The 19,742-nt window shown below is 32.2% G+C and overlaps 2 protein-coding genes across 3 annotated transcripts; both read left to right on the top strand.

The window, feature by feature from the left end:
* The first annotated feature begins 4,670 nt into the window (after positions 1-4,670).
* Positions 4,671-9,141, top strand: LOC120334113 (uncharacterized). Of its 2 annotated transcripts, XM_039401570.2 has the most exons (7): positions 4,678-4,901; positions 5,056-5,141; positions 5,312-5,348; positions 5,752-5,892; positions 6,192-6,314; positions 6,787-7,006; positions 7,213-9,141. In XM_039401570.2, exons 3-6 carry the CDS (start codon positions 5,318-5,320, stop codon positions 6,996-6,998), a joined length of 507 nt encoding a protein of 168 aa, XP_039257504.2. In that variant the 5' UTR covers positions 4,678-4,901; positions 5,056-5,141; positions 5,312-5,317; the 3' UTR covers positions 6,999-7,006; positions 7,213-9,141. The 2 variants fall into 2 exon arrangements, with proteins under 2 accessions (XP_077973214.1, XP_039257504.2); XM_078117088.1 differs by lacking the exon at positions 5,312-5,348 and having other exon boundaries at positions 4,671-4,901.
* A 1,479-nt stretch (positions 9,142-10,620) lies between these two features.
* Positions 10,621-15,406, top strand: LOC120334086 (cytochrome P450 2U1-like). The gene is made up of 5 exons (XM_039401541.2): positions 10,621-10,807; positions 10,977-11,548; positions 11,772-11,961; positions 12,333-12,583; positions 13,023-15,406. Exons 1-5 carry the CDS (start codon positions 10,666-10,668, stop codon positions 13,428-13,430), a joined length of 1,563 nt encoding a protein of 520 aa, XP_039257475.2. The 5' UTR covers positions 10,621-10,665; the 3' UTR covers positions 13,431-15,406.
* The last annotated feature ends 4,336 nt before the right edge of the window (positions 15,407-19,742 follow it).

Below are 19,742 nucleotides of genomic sequence, written 5' to 3'. Positions count from 1 at the left end.
TTAACCAGACGAGTAAAAAACTACGTTTTATATTATTGAGATGGAAAAATTAATAATATATTTATCTTCATCAATCGGCGATATCGTGGAGATTAGTTTTACGAAATTTCATTTTTCATCCATGAGTCGTTATAATATGACAAAAGTCACGTCAACAGAAGTTCATCTATAATGATATAATATGACCCACATTCTTTGGGAATAATTGTTTCATATACGGGGAAAAATTATTTATCAAACCTATAGATGATACGTTTGCTTCATGATTTACGTTGCCATATATTCTTAGCGGACCAACTCAAAAGCCGATGAAAATGTCTGCTTTTGAGTTTCCTGTTCTTAGTAATCAATAAAGTTTTTTGCGTTCTGTAAAAGTCAGTACAGTATAGACTAGAGGTTAATCGATTCAAAAGCCTAAAATTTCGCCGATTTTTATTGTAAATAAATGATGTCAATCTCTTTTAAAAAATGTTATTATCGCAGCACGCAGGATGCGTAAATATATTACAGACGACAAATGAATTTGCACACGTCATTTTACGTTTTAGAATTAACCCGAAAATATCGACGTAATCAATTTTTATTGTTTTATATATCTCATTTAAATATATATTAAAATGAGGAGGGATGATTTATCAATGGATAGTAAAGTTATAATATTACAAAAAATCATAATTGGAAGATGTAATAGTTGTAAGATATTATGATCAGATTTATATCCACATTCGTCTGCGAATGATCAATATTTACCTGTAATATATATGGAATCTAAGTTTATTGTAAGATATAAAATCAGTTGTGCTACTGTTGTACGGAGTTGAAACATTCAGAACACATTTGCTCAAGAAATTCTTTGACTATTGTTGATTGCGTGTATGGAGCACGCACGCCCAATTCTACATAATGACATCAAACGTGTCAGTTTTCGACACTGTCAAAAATCTATCCAAAGTCACGCACAGTAAATGTTGAACATCATTTGTTTCGTCAGATCTTTCCGCTGCGTGAACGTACTGGCTTGTCACATTTGTATATTTTAGATCACAAACTATTTTACATTTACCCATTGTTTCCTCAGACATCTCTCTGAATATTACGGATAAATTTCGCTGGTGTGTCCACGCGATATTTGACATTATTTTGTAACTTGGATAACTTGGACAAAGTATTTTTGTCCCATCGAAATGTTGCAAAAGATTTGCAGAATTGTATGGCTTTGTGACTATAACTTTCCGAATACCAACTCCATTCATGTCCACTTCGTGGAACTACAAGAGTATCGATATACTGTACACAACATTTTTTAATTAGATGCCGATGCTCATAAGGACTTTGAGAAATGCACATACCTTATTACGGATGGCGACAACGACTGATTGAAAGTTCGGTCTATAGTCCAGTGTGCATTGTAAAGGAAAATGAAATTAATGTTTTTCTAGCTCTCACTTTTTTTCTATATTTTTGTAACATTAGATAATGATAATAACTTAACGCGAGGAAGCAATTGGAATTATAGTTGTCGCTCAGACTTTTGTTTGAAAAGTTTTTTAAGCGTGGTTGTGAACAATCAATCGTTCTCGTGGTTTTTAATGCGGTTTGTCAGTTAGTGCGTTGCGCCAATGTAATAATACCTTGTATTACTTATTCAAATTAGGATACAATCAGTTTAACACCGTTGAACTCTGAACCCATACTGACTGATAGAGAATCAATGATGCAGAGCTTAACAGCTTATATATGTCTATAGATCTGCGGTATAATTGGCCTAAACATACTTCACACACATAAACCCCACACGCACGTGGACCAAAAGACCAATGAAAACATTGACTACATGACACGTCACAAAATCACAACCCGTGACAGCCAGTTTTTATCCAGGATAAAGTTTTGAATCAAGACGATGTTTATGAACATTCAAACAAGTTTACCTAAAATATAGGTAAATTTTTTGGACGTCAGTGTCCGGGAAACAGCAATTGTATCATTTGTCAAAAAAGAATTGTATGATGAAGTATATTCAGTTGGCCAACATTGTCAACATTATTCAGAGAAAATAGAGAACAAAAACATTGGAAATTTGTCTAGTTCTTGAAAGATCTGGAAGCAGAATATGAAGAATACCATGTTTCCTATCTATAGCATGGGAACATTTTGTCGAATAATTTGAGTTAATTTCCTTGGTATTTTTACAGGCATTCGTGAAGACTTGAATATACTAAAAATGGAACTGTAACGTCACAAACGAAATAAATAATTCTCAATTATACTGGGATGTATACATCGAAGGTTTCGAACAAACAATTTATTAATAAATACTCCTTTGCAAAAAAAAACGAAGCTACTTATTTTGCGTGTAAACAGAAATCTTATTAATGTCACAAAAAATGAGTGTCGTTGGTAAATAAGTTTAAGAAGTAGTGGTTCTTGTTATATCTCACTCTTCAGTTTTTTTTTACACTCTTCATTAAGGGGTACTCAACGGTCGTTACGTAATCTGGCGCCTGCAAATCTAATCGTTAAAATTATTTGCATCATTTGAGCTCCACCAATCATTTTTCTTTAGATTTCTGTAAAAAAAAATCTTGCTAATATGACAAAGCAAAAAAAAAGCCAAAACAAGTGAATAATTGACTATATTCACATATTTACGAAGCGTCATCTTAACTGAAACTAATCGTTGAAGAAGAACCGCGTGGTGGGGTAAATGTTCTCACAATCAGCAACATATTGAACAAAACACCAGGGAAATTGAACAGCAAAATAAAGAAACATGAAAAATACAAAATGTTATAAGATATATGTCCAATAAATAAGGGTATTCATATGATGATACATGTATAACTCCTGTGATTAATAATGATGTAACTGTACCGATTAACTGTGTTTTATATATTAATAAGAAATATTGTCACTATACATTGCATACAAAAATGGCAAATTCAAAGATGTATGCACAATAATTGATTATCTTATATGATGAACTAAGATTGTGTATTCTCTATGATTAGTAAATAATAATGTTGTAGATTTATCGATCAACTGTGTTTTATATATTAATAAATATATATTGAAAAAAAAATGAAACACCAGGTAGAAGTGTAAACAATATCTGGAAGAAACTCCTATTAGAATCTACTAAAGTATGAAAGAGATTGGTCCATTAGTTGAAAACATAAGCGATTTTTGTTCTAACGACAACATAAACATCGTTTATTTAGGCGTCATATTATTATGTGTAATACATGTATAGCGGATTAATCAGTTAAAATGTACTTCAAACTTTACTCACATGTTACTTCTCTTAGCGCAAAGTAGATTAACTGCTCATTTCACTGAATTGTCACACTTCATGCAGTCGGTAAACTGTTTCTCGGAGAGCTATTTTTTTTTGTAACCTTTGAGGCTGTTGTAGTGAGTTGAACGTGTTGGTTTCACAACCTATCACACTAAGCGTTTTCCGACAATTTATTCCGCCGGTCGAATGTTGGTTGAACAACATTGAAAACAATTGTAAATATTTCAATTGGCAAATCGTAAGCTTTGAAATGAGTTACTATCCTGGAAATAAACTGATAATATAGAAGTCGAGGGAAAATGCTATCACTTCATTATCATTTTCATTCATTATCACAGGTCAATGTGTATTATATAAAATTTATATTTATGCAAATTGTTTACATTTTTTATCAAGAGTCTCTTTATCAAATAATATAAAATTTAAATCACAATTATTTGCAATACAGCTAAAACAGGTAACAATCCCATAATATGGGCATATTTCAATGATGTGAAAAGTTTCATTAACAGTGACTGAACATGACGAAATAAATGATAAATTTCTCCGTGTCCTAAGGCTTTTAACTGCATTCAGTAAGCGCTCGTGTAATTTCAAATGTAGGTTTCAGTTTATTATTTCATTTTTAATGCATGAATTGCACATTGGTAAGCAAAACATCATTATCTGATTTTGGCTATTCTTATTTATATTCTGTCAAAATATGGGATATTATATGTACGATTGAAATTTATAAAGGTAATTTGATTCCTGATATAATAATATGCTCTGCTAAAATTATATGAAGGTAATTTGTGCTTATGCTTATACGCATTACACGTCATTTCCCTATTCGAAGCGTTTTATTATCACCCTGCCTATTTTATTAATGGTAAACTGTTCGGTAGTTCGGTAAGAGTGAATATCCATCCTGCAGTTGACTAGAAGAAGTTTATATGCAACTCTAAAAAGCAAGATACATCTGATATTTTGAAATATTCTATTTTTACTTGAAAGTTTTTAATCCGTTTCTGTTCATGAAAATTACATTAACTATTGTTAGCGCTATCATTATCAGTTTAAACAACACTCGTTATTTTTGATAATGTGTATAAGTATAAATAATTTTTTCTTTATTAAATTACATACATCAACGAACAATCTCTTTTACTACTTTTGATCATTGTTGTAAGTTGTAACGAGGTACAGCCTTAGCTTTAGATTAAATACATCCGGGGCCAAGTTTACTAACTGATTTTTATTGCATGGAAATATTTTGCACGCAAATAAGAATATCACGTCAATAACAAAAAGCATTTGCTCTTTCATGTCAGGTTTGGATGAGTTCATATGAGTTTATTTCCGTATGTTGAAATGAATAAAGTGACTCGGCAATGACTATCTATATAAATGCATTTTGGTAGCTAAAAATAGAAGGTCGAATTTGGTTTGTGGAATAAGTTGTTTAAAAATTAGCTAGATGATAAATATTCAAATCTGTACCAACAACTATCCAGTGTATGCATGCACAACTGTATGGCGGTAGAAATAAGCCCAATGGCTTTGTATTATCAAATGATTATTCAACTTCTACTCATTGCTGGAGTGATAACAGCGGAACGAGGTTTGTACAGCTTTTCCGAAATCGTATTGGGTAATGGAATTCTTTTAAAAGTGAGAAACTAACACAGAGTTGCTTTATTGTAATTCCTTTTTAAAACTAGTGCAAAATGCAAATGCGCGATTTTGTTTCAGCATTCAATATTGTTTGTTTTCAGTTAACGATGAATGCTAGATTCCGGTAACATGCGATGGACAACCCACTTGGGTGAAGCAATTACCGAGCAGTCCGAGTTGTTTAACGGTATATTAAACTTCTATCCATTAATTAAATATGATTTTTACTAGTTTGATTAAGTTAATCATGATTTCATTCAAGTATTTTTGACTTAGCTTTACTGCATTCAATTTTGAAAACAAAGTTTTTAGTAGTAAAAAAACATTTTTAAATAGACTGTAATTTCCATTTTTTAGGATGAAATGTGGAAAAATAAAGTAAAAGACCTAGAAGGTTAGTTGATAGTTTAGGGATTCCTAATATTTTGTCTATTACGTACCCTCAAGTCATGAAAAATCAAGGTTTCAACAAACTTCATAAATTTAAAGTTGAAAAATGAATCTGAATGTATTACCATGTTCATCCAGTTTAGACAAAACAAATGAAAAGGAAATGAAGTGATCATACAACGCAATAAATTGATAAATTATAATTGAACCGATACAATGCAAAATTGTGACCTGGCATAATAAGTTTGTTTTTATTAATTATTGAAGTAAAAATTTTGTGGCAGACTCCTTCACATTAAATTAGTGATATATATTCCGTTTTACATATCTCTGCCATTTATTCCATCACTCAATTGTCATTTTCTACAGGGTCACCAAACTAAATATATAAATTTGTTTGGATTTAGATCAAATAGCAGCATTGTTTGAAAGTATATCACAAATGGAGAAAAAACTTGAAAGTATCAAAGTCACCACTTCTATTTCACGTGACGACGGAAGTTCTACTTTGGTTCCAGATACAACAAATGTTCCTATCACTAACGAAGGTAGAGATTTATTCCTAAATTAAAAAATTGATCGTTGACTGGGCGCCAAAGTGAAGGTCTTTATATTGAATATTTTAAATACAGTCTTCTTGGACCTTTTTTGCACATTTTTTTCGGTTTGTATCAAGATAAATCTGATAATGTCAAACAAAATGAGGTTGAGTCTGAGAATAACTCACCTAACACAAGTGCTGAATTTTAGCCTGACAATTTTCAAATTTATAGCGTTTGATTACGGAAAAAGTAAAACAAATAGTTTATGTCAAGTGAATATGAGTTCTGTTTTTTTTTTTTTGTAGACTATGAACAAACTACTTTTGAGCATCACGGAGAAGTTCATGCAACTACTACCAAAATTGAAACTACTGAGAAAGCTACTACTGTACAAAAAATTGATGCTTTCGAAGTTCTAACTACATCTGGTAATTATATTTATAGAACGGAAGAGTGCAGTTAGCATTCTTATTTTATTTACTCTTAAAATAGCATCTTTTAAAAAATTCCGTTAAACAGTGTTGAGTTGGTATTCAATTCATTCAAAAACTACTGAATATTCTAATATTTTCGATTAATAAGTGTTGTTATGGCAATATACGATCTATTTTAACGTGACGCCAAATTTTACTAAATGTGTTAAACTTCATAATTGATGAATTCTAAATGAAAAACATTCAAAATAGAATAGATTTCAATGGGACATATATTGTCAGAATTATAATAAATAATTCCGCATTGTTATAAATTTGTACTCCAAAAGCGACAAAAAGTTATTTAGATCAATAGTTGGATTAAACACGAAATTTTTCGGAATAAATAAAATCCGCAAACAAGAATTATTTTGAAATTAGAAAAAAGTTTTTTCTAAAAACATTTTTTTTTTAATTTTTTGTACAGAAAACTGTGGGGTTGTATACAAAGGCAAATGCTTCCAATTATTTGTCAATGAAAAAACAGGAATCAATTTCAGAGATGCCCAGTTAATTGCAACGAAACTGGAGCAAGCTTGGCAAACATATATGACCTTGCACATTATAATTTGTTACAAAGCTATGCACGCCCGATGGTTCCCTCCACGATATCTGGAATCAGCCCATGGACAGGAATGACATATCAGGTTGGTTATTGTTTATAGAATTGACCTATGTGTTCTGTATTATATTAAATTACACATTATTTGGATTTTATGATTTATATGTAAATTTACAAGTTTTACATTTCACGTATAAAAATGTTTTTGTGATAATGTTTCGGTTTTGGTAACTGTTGATAATAATATTTTAAATGTTCTAATTTGATAGCCCATATTTTTCCAATTTACAGAACGATACAATCTTGCTAACTACAGGTAAAAATGTGTCGTTACCATGGTTTTCAAATTTCCCAGCATCTGATGAAGCAAAAACGAATGTTGTGATGATGATCAGAAAAACAGAACAAATGGACAAAGGAATGATGAACATTGAGTCATTTGATAACACTCTTAGTTTCATTTGTGAAACCTAACAATGTAGTTTCATATACTTAAGTTTGATTTAAAATATGACTGAGAAGTCGAAACCGGGAGTCAGAGTTTGTTATGATTTTATTGGATTAGGCGTCGTATATTTATAATTTATATATTTTGAAGTCCGGAGTTGATTATTACGGAGTCGAGAGTTGGATACAAAATTTCAGTCATTTCCTGGCAATAATTAAACAAAATTTTAGAAACTCCAGATTAAACCTTTGACTAAGCGTTCAAAATATTACATTAAAGAAAGATTGCATATACCAAAGTATTTTTTATCAAAATTGGATTTCTTCGGTAAGTCGGAGCCAAAGTAGGAATCAAAAAATTTTTCTGTCAGGATTCGGGGGTCGAAGTCTATTGTTAATTTTACCTGACTTCACAGCTGAACTTTGATTTATGTAACATCTAAATCAATTTATTTTTCCTCTTATGAACAAGGACTGCAATACAATATAATTTCTAATAATTTAACGACATGTATGTTTTTTTTTTAATTTACAACTCTAATATCCAGGATATTAATGGTATGACTAATTCATATCGAATTCTTCAGAATTAGGCCTAATTAGGATTATTAATCGAATACTTATTTCAATAGACATATGCGACAATGGGAGTTGAGTGGGCCATTGTGCGATTAAAATGATATATATTATTTTATTATATATCTAATATGTAAGCGTTTGACTCGATAATGCATCTCCTGATATATTATTATCGAAGAGACTTTTTTAAATTATGATAAGTACTTGAGCAGTATGAGAAATATCTTGCTGTTCATTCATAAAGCGCTTTCCAAAGGGAGTCATATAATGTGATTATTATACCTTAGCAAAGCCTTTCCTATCGGACATTTTACTTGTATTTGTGTGTAGTTTTATCAATATTTTTGACTTAATTAATTGTGATATATATCCATGAACACATGGGTTTTGAGAATGAAAAAATGAAGTTTCAAAATATTCAAAAGAAAAAAGGTCTCGAAAAGATTGGGTGCCGCTGCGTTAGTATGAATAAACACGATAAATATTATACAATTTGTAAAACATATTTATATTGTATTTCTTTTTGCGTAACTTGACTTTTTTAAATTTTTTATTTTTGTTATCATTTTTAAATGCTCAATGTCAAAAAAAGTCAAAATGAACAAACACTTTTGGTAAAAAAAAATGCAATAGTCCAATTCAAACACTTGTCTGTCGTAAGATTATAAACATAAGAATTAATATATCAAGCTCAACATACAAAATTACGACCTCCAGAAGTATGTACACCAAGATGGCGCACAACCTGAACATAGTATGTTCAGGTTCAGGTCAGGGTTCAGGTTGTGCGCCATCTTGGTGCACATACTTCGGGAGCGCCCAAAAATAACCTAACATGTTGATCTGGGCTTTGCTATAGTAAGCATTTTTTGTTGAACAAAATTTTTTGTCGTTCCAAGATTCCGATGAAGTAATTAATAATTAATTGATATGATATAATTGTTATAAGTTTTTAAAATACCAGTTATCTGCTTTTTATGTTACACATTTTTAATATTAACTTTATTGAACATATTATCATTGATTTTTAATTGCTATTATTCATTTTTTATTTATTTTAAAATATACTTATAACCATTTAAGTTATCGTAAATTTCGAATGAAATCGTTCAACTGGGGTCTCTCATTTGAAATAAACAGTCTCATAGCGTAGAAAGTCTTCAACAGTTAACTTGGACCGTGTCTGAAGAATCATAAGAAACAACTTTCCTATTTGCTTATCGTTTGGACTTTGACATTAAACAAGCATAGAATATACCAATACGATAAGTACTGTAAATATATTCTTGTTTGTTACATCACTTGTATTATTTTTAAAGTTGAAGTTTTATGCAATAAGGAGCATGAGACATTAGAAAGAAGCACGTTTACCTATTAAATTATGGGGAAAATGTCAATTTCGTACAGCAGAAGCCATCTACATTATATTAGCCGTATATCCGATTTCGGAACGCATCAAAAACTTAACTAAATTATCGGTTAACCATTCATCAATGATCGAGAAATTTGAGAAGACACTAACCAACACACAGTGAAGTGATTTTATTATAACCATTTAAATTTTTTGCTGTTCTAGGGACTTCTAACGAAAATTATTATGACTCAACTCGATTCAACCATGACATTTCAGTGGTTATAAATATTAATTCAATGTGCAAGCACATCTCGTTCTAAATTAGCCACGTCTGATTGCTGCTTATTGCAGAAGAGCGACGATTCATAATTTCAGTCATTATGTCATACGTTCGGTAGTAACCTCAATCTTTAGTTAGTTTCTAACTGTTGGGGGCGTATTGTGGGCATATTCAGGCAAATACTTTCTCTTCAAATAACTTTCTCTGTTAATTATTAGCTAGAAAGAAATTTCATGACATGCCATATTTGGGCCATCAATAGCATCTGCTTCTGATACATCAAGATCTCCAAACGGGCTGTGATCCACAAAATCTATCTGTTTACAATAGCTCTTTGTATTCTCGGACTGTGGCGATATTGATGATATTGATGCTCGTAGGTTGAATTTCGTTTTATATGTGCCTGAAGATTATAAATTCCATATTGTGAAATTTATATTTTGGTAATATTACAGATGCTATATCAGAATTATAAACGAAGAGACCGATGTAGGCTGTATTGTAAGTTTCAACGTTACGGGGGATACTGACTGACTACTGATACGATATATGTAAAGACATCAAAATTAATCAGTCTAATTCAAGTCTCAGGCTTACTTTGGAAATTCAATGTGGATGTTGTAGTTTCGTGTTCGAGCTTAAACATTGAATTCAATGTTTCAACAAAAGAAGTGTTTGAACAATGCAAACGTGCCACTTCCAAACTGATTTATTGTATGTCTAAGACGATCGCGTAACTGAATAAGCATTCATTTACTTAGTGTATCTTGTATTTAGATAACAGTTAGATGTAATCTATGACCGTGGTTCATGCAAGTTATAATCATTACATAAGCATGTCACATAGTTGAGTATTTTTATATTAAACTACCTAACATTTTGATTAGTGTTTTTTTCCTTTCAACCATGATTGTGCGTCAACAATAGCGCAACAGACACTGCAATAGCACTGTCAAATCCATTTAACAGTCTCATCAGAGCTGAACTTGTCTAGTCATTGTAAACCCAAAACCATTTTCTTCTACTTTCCATCAGGTTTCATCGTAAATATATCAGATTATTAAAAGCTATTTAATCTACTGATATGGACGAAGTCGAGTTTTGGAGTTTTTTCATGTTGAAACAATACGTTAGCCCACAGTCATTCGCCATCCTTGTGATCATAGTTGCATTTTATATTTCTTTAATAAAACATCGAGAAAAGATGATGACTAACCCGCCTCCTGGTAATTTTATTTATATATTTCTTATACATTACGCATGCGAGGGTGCATTCGTGCTCAATATTACTTTAAATTTACAAATGCTCAGATGTACAATTTCTGATGTTTTGTCGTGAAGCAATCATATGTGTTAGTGGGGCATTGTAAAATTGTAATTATTGTTCTGTTTTAGGCCCTAAAGGATGGCCGTTTATTGGGAGTCTTCCGTCACTCAACTTTCATTCTGAAAGAGTAATGTACAATTGGAACGAAAAATATGGTCCGGTTTGTCAAGTAAAACTGGGAAGCAGAAATTTTATACTTCTCGGTAGCATTGAAGCAGTTCACGAAGCGTTTGTAAAAAAGAGTGAAATATTTTCAGATAGGTTGATGAATTCCGTGCCTCCCTTACTCGGAGACAACGGAATTCTTTTTATCAACAATACAAATAAACTTAAAGAGCAGCGTCGTTTTGGACTAGCAGCTTTACGTGACTTTGGCATGGGGAGGCGTAGTATAGAACCAGCAATCTTGGAAAAATGCGAGCACATTTGTGAACGCGTAGAAGAGTATTGTGTGAGAGAAGAAGCGTTTAGCATTGAACCCGCTGTTTATGAATCAGTATCAAGTGTTATTTCTAAGCTTGTATTCAACAAAAACTTGTCTGAAGAAAATGAAGAATTTAAAAGGCTGCTGAAAATTCTGATTGAAGGAACCCCCTACGATAAGTTTACCGGATTGATCTTCCTCGTCCCTGTCTTGAAAGTTAGTAATTCAATTTCAAAACAATCATTAGCATAAAACTATATCGTCATACACGAATACAAGAAAATCTATAATTTGTTGGGATTTTTGTTCAAAACGTATAAGCTTATTATGGAAAAAATAAAACACTTTATGTCGTTTTTGCGTGTTTTCTTGTAATAATGGTTCTTCAACATCGCTAATTCAATGCTGAAATTGATATTCATTTGTTCTTTGTTCTCAGTATATTCCCCCGTTTTCTTTTGGATACAAAATATCAGATGACTATAACAACAGCATGTGTCGGGAAATCAAAGTGCAAATTGAAGAACACAGAAAATCGAGAGATAAGTTTGAACCTCGTGATGTCATAGATTGTTTTCTGAACGAGATGGAAACAACGAATCGTGCAAGACGGCACTCGTATTCGGCAGGTAAACATCATTTTTATTTCGTTATCAATTAATCCCTGTTCGATCTGTATGAATGAATCAGTATCACAAATAGCAAAACTTACAAATCTGATGTTGGCAGTGCGAATAACAATTACCGTGTATTTATTGTGGCATATTGACATAATAATGGATTTATTTAAACTGAATTGTATTTTTATTTCATCCCAAACACTAAGTGGCCTCACGCATAAATGCCATAGAAATATTATCATAATTAGTGAATGACCGCACGCAATTGGAAAATGCAGATTGCTTTCAGTTCAAAAATATGCTTCTTGGTTTACAAATCTGATTGCAGAAGTGTGTCCACCGCGTGCACATTTTCACTTACGCAGTATTTTGTATATCAGGCTCAGACCACAGATTTGTTGAGACGGAAACAAGTTTTGTGCACGATCAGTTGATAAAACTAGTTCGTGATCTTTTTCTTGCTGGATCTGAAACGTCATCTACTACATTTTGTTGGTTGATGTTATACGTCACACTTAATCCCGAGATTCAATCTCACATGCATCGAGAGATTGATCTCGTTTTAGGAGAAGACTGCCGTGCAAGTGTAGCAAAATCAGAGAAGATGCCATACACCAGGGCCGTGATCCAGGTGAAAAGATTTGCTGCTGATAATTATTAAAAAAAAATTACTTGTCTTATTTTCTTCAATTTCTTTACAATTTATCACAAAACAATAGTATTTTAACTTGTAAAAAGTTGATGTTATACGCATCTGCGTACGCTGTGCGTCTAGTGGGTGATAAAGATGACTGGTATCGAAAATGCATCTGTCCACCCAACTGCTTTGCTAGCTGATAGTTTTATTTTACAGAAACATTAAACGGTAAATATAAATCAACACCAGATTTTTTGTATATGTGTACATGTTTATCTCAAAAATTTGCAGCACCGGAACCGAACATGACTTTTGCTTTTAATGCACGGGACAGCATTTGATAACATTAATACATTGTATCACATTGTTAGTCTTCATAATTGACATAATTTCCCAAGATTTTTTTATGTTTTGTCTTGCTTTATTTTTAAAGGAAACATTACGAATTCGACCTGTTGCTCCGGTTGGGATTCCTCATGTTGCTGCTAAAGAAGATACTATTCTGGGCTACAATATTCCAAAAGGTTCAATCGTAGTTTCCAACATCTTTAGGATCCACCATGACAAATCGGTTTGGGGAGATTCAGAAAAGTTTGATCCAGGGCGCCATATTACCGCAGACGGAAAATTCATTAAATCCCCTAACGTAATTCCATTCTCGATCGGAGCTCGACAATGCCTTGGACAACAGCTAGCGATAATGGAATTATTTCTCATCACCGCAACGCTATTTCAACGTTATCACTTTATTCTTGATCGGCCAGATGAAGTTGATATAAAAGGATATAATATGTTTACCTTGCGCCCTAACCCATATAAGGTTTTTGCGGAAAGACGCTGATTTAATCGACACTGTATTATAATCTGCGTGAAGGCAAACGATGTTTATATTTGCATTTAGTTTTGACCGTGTCCTGCCGGATCACTTTGTTTTGCTTCCTTAAAAAAGGCTTTATAGAAATCCTATTAATTTTAATTCATGCAGCCAACTGAGCCAAGTAGCAATCACATATCTGACTTTTTATTCATTTGGAATGTATTTGTTCTAAGAATTTATGATTTTAAATTTAATGTTTATTGTGATTTTCACCTCATTTCTGCTTACTATGTGATTTCCTAACTAATTCACGGCGTTGATTTAAGAATTCTGTGCGTTTCAAATTTTGTATTTTCTCTGTAATTGAATCAATTTTCTGTTGTTCCAAAATCAACATTGTATATTCCTATTATTTTGTGCAATATTGCTTCTGCTAGTTCTCGGAAACAATACTTAGTTTTTGTATGATTTCTGATGCTGATTTTTGAGTATGATCTGCAGAATGATCCAATTTGTAACTCATTGTAAAGCTAACGACACAACAATTCAATGATTTGAATTTGATGAATTTAATGATCCAACTATTAAGCAACCCCTTGCAATGACATTTTTCGAGCTTTATTCGCCTGCTATTTTACTGCAAATTACAATAATATGAATCGAAGCGGAATAGACAAAAAACTCGTTTTTATAGCTATAGTTACTAAAGTCGGGTTTGGTATGGTCTTACCTCCTCATATTTAAGATTATAAGAACCAAAATTAAATTTATCAACTGGGGATTTTGTTTCGGTCATACCCCGAAAACGTAGAAAAGCAGTATACCGTCACGCTAATTAACAAAGAATTATTTTCACATAATGAATTATTTTGCATCACGTTGTGTTCAAATCGTTTTCTTTGAAGATATTATAATGACCTATTTATATACAATGACATTCTGATATATCTATAACAAACAAAAATGAATAAGAGTGAAAAATTATTCAACTGTAGGCCTACAAACATACAAGCATGAGACGGCAATAAGTCTTGCGGTGTCGTTTGTGCACGCTTTTTTTGTCAAAGCATGATTTACCTTATAGGATCGTGGGAAGTTTTTATCAAAAAAATATGCGATGATAATGAAAAATAATGATGGATTAAAGAGCTTACTGAAAATTGTTTTTAATATGTCTAGCGTGAATGATTGACTTCGGATATTGATTCATTATGGTGACTTAAATCATATTGAGAATAAAACACCAAACTGCTTATAGAACGCAGTTTTGTTCATTGATCCGCAAAAATAAATTTAAAGCATCATATTAGTAGAGTAAATACTATACTTTTCGGAATATTGAGGTACCCAAATTTAAAAACAGCAAGCAAATTTCATAAACATTTTTTGTGGGTTTATGAACTACGCAACGGTACAAAGTCTCTCAAGCCAAAAGAGAAATTCACTGTGACGTCATGCATGACGTTATTTTTATTACCGCATTATCATGTGACGTACACCGTGCTGACTCATTTTTAGACCATAAACGTGGGATTTGATACTAACACGTCATCATGTGAGACGGAATGGCAAAAATCAGTCAGTTTTAAATATCAGTAGCGGTTTGCAAATAAGTAAATAACGGCTAGAAAAATAAAAAATAAAATGTTTCGATTAAGAATCAGGTATTGTGCCACAGAGAAAACCCACCTTGTTTATTTTCCTGCCTTGAAAATATCATTTTTAGTCTCAGTATAAATACAAATTAGCATTTTGTGATATTGCGGGATTTCCCCCATGTTTTAATTTATGTCAACTTTCAACAGAGCAATTTAAAAGTTTCCTATGTTCGAGAGCACCGCCATTAATAGTAGTCGTATAAGTTGTCGCGATGTGTATGTTATAGTCAACTGGAATTATATTCTGATTAACTTATGATATCATAATATATCTTATTTTATCTATATAGTTATTCACGTATATTGCTTTTTTGATTTATTGAATATTGCATTGATTTGCAATGTATTATATTTTTTTTAGTTTTTAATTAAATGAACCCTCTTCATTGCATGTGTCAGTTTAATAACAATGAATAAAGCAAATTAGCAAATCACACCGATTCCCACTAGCTTAAAAAAAGCCACAATGCTCTTAGATTGACAAGGAATCGTAGAGTTGTCGACCCGACTTTTGGCTTGGGTTCGAATTTGAGCTTAAATTGAACAAATGGGCATTTTGTTACATCCATGGTGATTCATCAGAAGAACGGAGTCAGTCAATGTCAAAGTTGATTTATTATATTTATGTGATTTAGCTATTCAGGCATTTAGTCTCTCTAAAATTGTGTCGAGAAAATGAACCTGATTGCAAACCCAAACAAAGAACGATATCCAGCGAAAAAGTTATGCAATTCAAGTTAAATGTGTCATCTTTGAATGATTATATGAGCCGTGAATATCAGGTGGTTTATAGTACGATCACAGTGTAATGTGAACTCGAATTATAGTTGTCTTTTCCTAAGTTGATATTGCTGGTATCGCGAAAACAACGTGAGCGAACGTGATTAAAACTTAAACTGTCTTCGGGGTAAGGAAATTATAGAACTGTCTCGTGATTCGAATCATGCATGGGCAATCTATTTTATGAATTGATACCAAAAAACAACGTTGGAAAAATATACAGAATTTCCTATTATTCTTTTTCAGTTTTGTTATGTAAAGGCTAAATATAATAAATAATAACATGTCAATATTGAATATTAAATAGGTTTTTGAAGTTTTTTTTTGTTCAGTTGAAGGGCACTGCCTTTACTACACTGACTTTGCTACTGGAAGACGATTTTAACTTTTAAAATGATGAGTTGGAAAGAACCACCAATTTTTACAATTGTATCAGAAGTCAACATTTCTGAATACCACATATTTGTATAAGTATAGCAAGGATTCAAACTAAAATCATACATCTTGTTGCTGAGTAAATTTCCACAATCAAATAGCCTAATAAAATTTTACCTTTTGTGCTAGATACTCAATTACTGGCCCGGCAAATTTAAACGTCCGAAAAAAATCTATGAAGAGTGAGTAGGTCGTATCGCAAGAGGATCAATGTCTATTTAAAATACGACAAATTGAACTTAAATTGTGTATCGGATAAGATAGTCTTCTGCGCAATACTGTTCAACGATGAGAAAATTTCAGCTACTATGCTAGATAGCCTAACAATACTACTAGCCATCGACGTCGAATTTAATTTTAATGCGATAAAATCATCAATTGCAAATCGCCGGTAGGCATAATGTTGAATAGTTGCCAATTTGATTCATACCGCAGCCCACAGCGTATCAAAACGCTGATGAGAATATGGATTGTCGATGTCATGGTTTTCCTTGTAAAATTACACGGCGATGTATACAGTATTAGAAGTCACTTGGGTACATTACAGTTTGTAATATATTCAATTCTTAATGTCCTGCAATCAATAGACTTGCTTTGTTTTCTGGGAAAATTCATTGTAATTTTTGAAATTTCTTAGCAGTAAGGATTAGGTAGTAGTATGCATTACACTACGAATGAAGGTGGCAATCCGCAAGGGAAAATGATGACAAATAAGATAAGTGCGGTATATGCCGTCATGTGTTTTATTAATCCTCATTTTTGCCATTTTATTCTTTAGAAATAATACCACTAAGCTACATTAGAGTTCGATCTTATTCGTCCGAATATAGCCAATTGTGGAAACAGACCTATTTTTGTCTGGTCACATTATTTGTATAAATTTTCACTATATAAGCAACGTTAACTTTAGGTTCTAAAATTACAGCGTATAACGCTAACTGAAATTATATATTCTTTGTTCCCTTATAAAAAAATGCTTCAATGAAAAAGGCAACTCTTGCATATAAAGACTTCTCCAAGTGACATCTTTTCATTCGATGTGTTGGTTGTCTGGCATTTGAGGTCAACATTCCGAAGTTGTCTATTATGATCAGTCTCTTGAGATGCGTAGCTTAGATATGAAAGTCCAGCCAGGGTCAAAATTATCAGATCTAAGAACTCAAAGCATTGATTCCCGGCGCACTTATTGTTATGGGGCATGGAATGTTAATTAGCAATATATCTACATATTCTACGTGAAAATGGTGAACTCAAAAAAGCATTATTGGGATATTATTTTACGTGACAGCTATAAAGTTTAGATAGCAGTTATCTTATGCGAAATTGTTCAAGGAAAATTTGACCTCGTGTTTGTATTTGGATCGTATTTCGCTGACTTCAGTAAGATTTTAGCTTCACAAAAAGTTATAAAAATACAACATGAGTGTATATTTAGCAGTTTAAAATTCCGTACTCAAGAAACTTCAACGTATTTCGTATCTCGTATTATTCCGGATATGCCATATTTTGTTGACAATCAAGAAATCAGGCTTAGCACAGAATTACCTAGAATAGACGTATAATTTTAAATTTTATTTTACCTAAAGCTGAAGTGATTCTTAGGTATAGCATGGTTTCAGAGTCACATTTCAAACAGATGGTTAGTTTTTGAAGAAGCTATCCATAATTACAATCTTAAAGCGTTCTCTACGCATGGCTAGTTGACTGAGCTTGCGTTAAACGAAAGCATACTCAAGCTTTATCGCATTTTCAAAGTCTATATTGCGTAAACAATATGCAAGGCTATGAGCACCATGCAAAAAATCATGGAAAAACTATACTAAATTGCATCTTATATGTGAATCAATATAGGAGCGCAAAATACTCTTTTGGTGGAAATTTCAACAAAAACTGAAAACGTTGATTTTCACCAAACAAATTTTCGCCAAGTTTTTACGATTTGCCTGACTTGATCAGCTCTTAATCGCTTCAGTTGAACGTAGTTTTATTGCTGGTCGATCTTAGTTACAGACAATAACTTAACGACTGCCAATTTTCAATCAAGCAGGCTTTTTCTACGAATTGTTATATCCAGACTATGAATGGCCGAGTTGAATTCTAATATTAGTGTAAGTCAACTTATAGGAAAGAATGAATAGGAAGTTAGCCATATAAACCATAACTCGTCAACTCTTAGCGGCGTAATCTACATTGAGGGTAACGTGTGCTTCGTCAGTACGTTAAGTTATAACTAGGAATGAATGTGTGGAACGAACTGTGCCAGCTGTGAAGTAAGCAAGTTATCGGGGTTTATAGAGTTTCGTTTGTATTTTTGTTACAGTAATTGCGTTACCAGGCGGATTCTACCCCGAGATTTTTTTAATTTGGTGTTATGGTCTCTCAAGAATAGAATAGTAAAAGGCTGTAAATAATAAAGCTTAGTTTTCCATCAGCCATCGACGACATTTCGATAAAAGTTTAGGTTGTATATCTCAAGAGCTCCTATTAGTGTTACGGTTAATCTTGTTTGTAAACTCGAATTGTTTATATGCATAATGTAAACACTTTTGTCCCAATATATTACTTTTTGAGTGCATTCGAATTAAGAGATTATACGATATTGCTCATTAATTATTGAGATGTTTGTTAAAAAACAGTCATCACCTTAGATAAAAATACGTGATATCATGGAAACAAAAGGTTTGATTCAAAATTTCAAACAATTTACTTACATCAAAGTTCAAAGGGTTGATCGATTAGTTATTGACTGAAGTACACGAATAAACGAACGCACTTTTGTTGTGATAGGTCTTTGTAATACCAGCACCATGTTTAAGACTAGATTTTACTATTTCAAGGAATTGTGCAATAAAGATTAGTATTAAACAATGTTACTTATTACGTCTCGTAGAAGCGTTCCATCAATGGCCATACTTGGTTCGAAGAGCTTTGATAGATTTGAAGTTTTCTAGCGGATTTGAATTGAATTTTTGCGCACAGTATTAAATACGTAACTAAATAATGAGTAAATGGAAAGATTAGGTATAGCCAGTGCGACATTGAGAGAACATTGAGAACATAATTTCTACAAAATGCATGATTTAATATATCAATCATTCTGAAAACTTTGGTGATTTCGCAATGTATTATCAAATAAATGCAACAGAATTCTTATACACTCACCTCGCCAGCGCCATAGATAAAACACAATACATGTGTGAGGTAAAGCTAGCAAGAATTCATTGAAAACAGTGTGTGGCATTGTTTCAATCACATATTTTTGTAAGATAATAAATTTAATTCCATTACAATTTCAGGGAAGGTCAAGCATTCGTATTTGTAAACTTATTTAAAATTTAACTTGGTTAATAAAATTGGACTTTAGTAGGTTTTCCCTGAAACACAAAGACAAAAACAAAGGCATAAAGCCATTGCTGTACAAAAATGAGTGCGAGTAATCAGATTACATTACGAAATTTGGTTG

Source organism: Styela clava, chromosome 10 (assembly GCF_964204865.1).
Source record: "Styela clava chromosome 10, kaStyClav1.hap1.2, whole genome shotgun sequence".
In the NCBI taxonomy this organism is placed as follows: Eukaryota; Metazoa; Chordata; class Ascidiacea; order Stolidobranchia; family Styelidae; genus Styela; species Styela clava.
The sequence above is the reverse complement of the archived record's forward strand: the minus strand, read 5'-3'. Positions and strand labels throughout refer to the sequence as shown.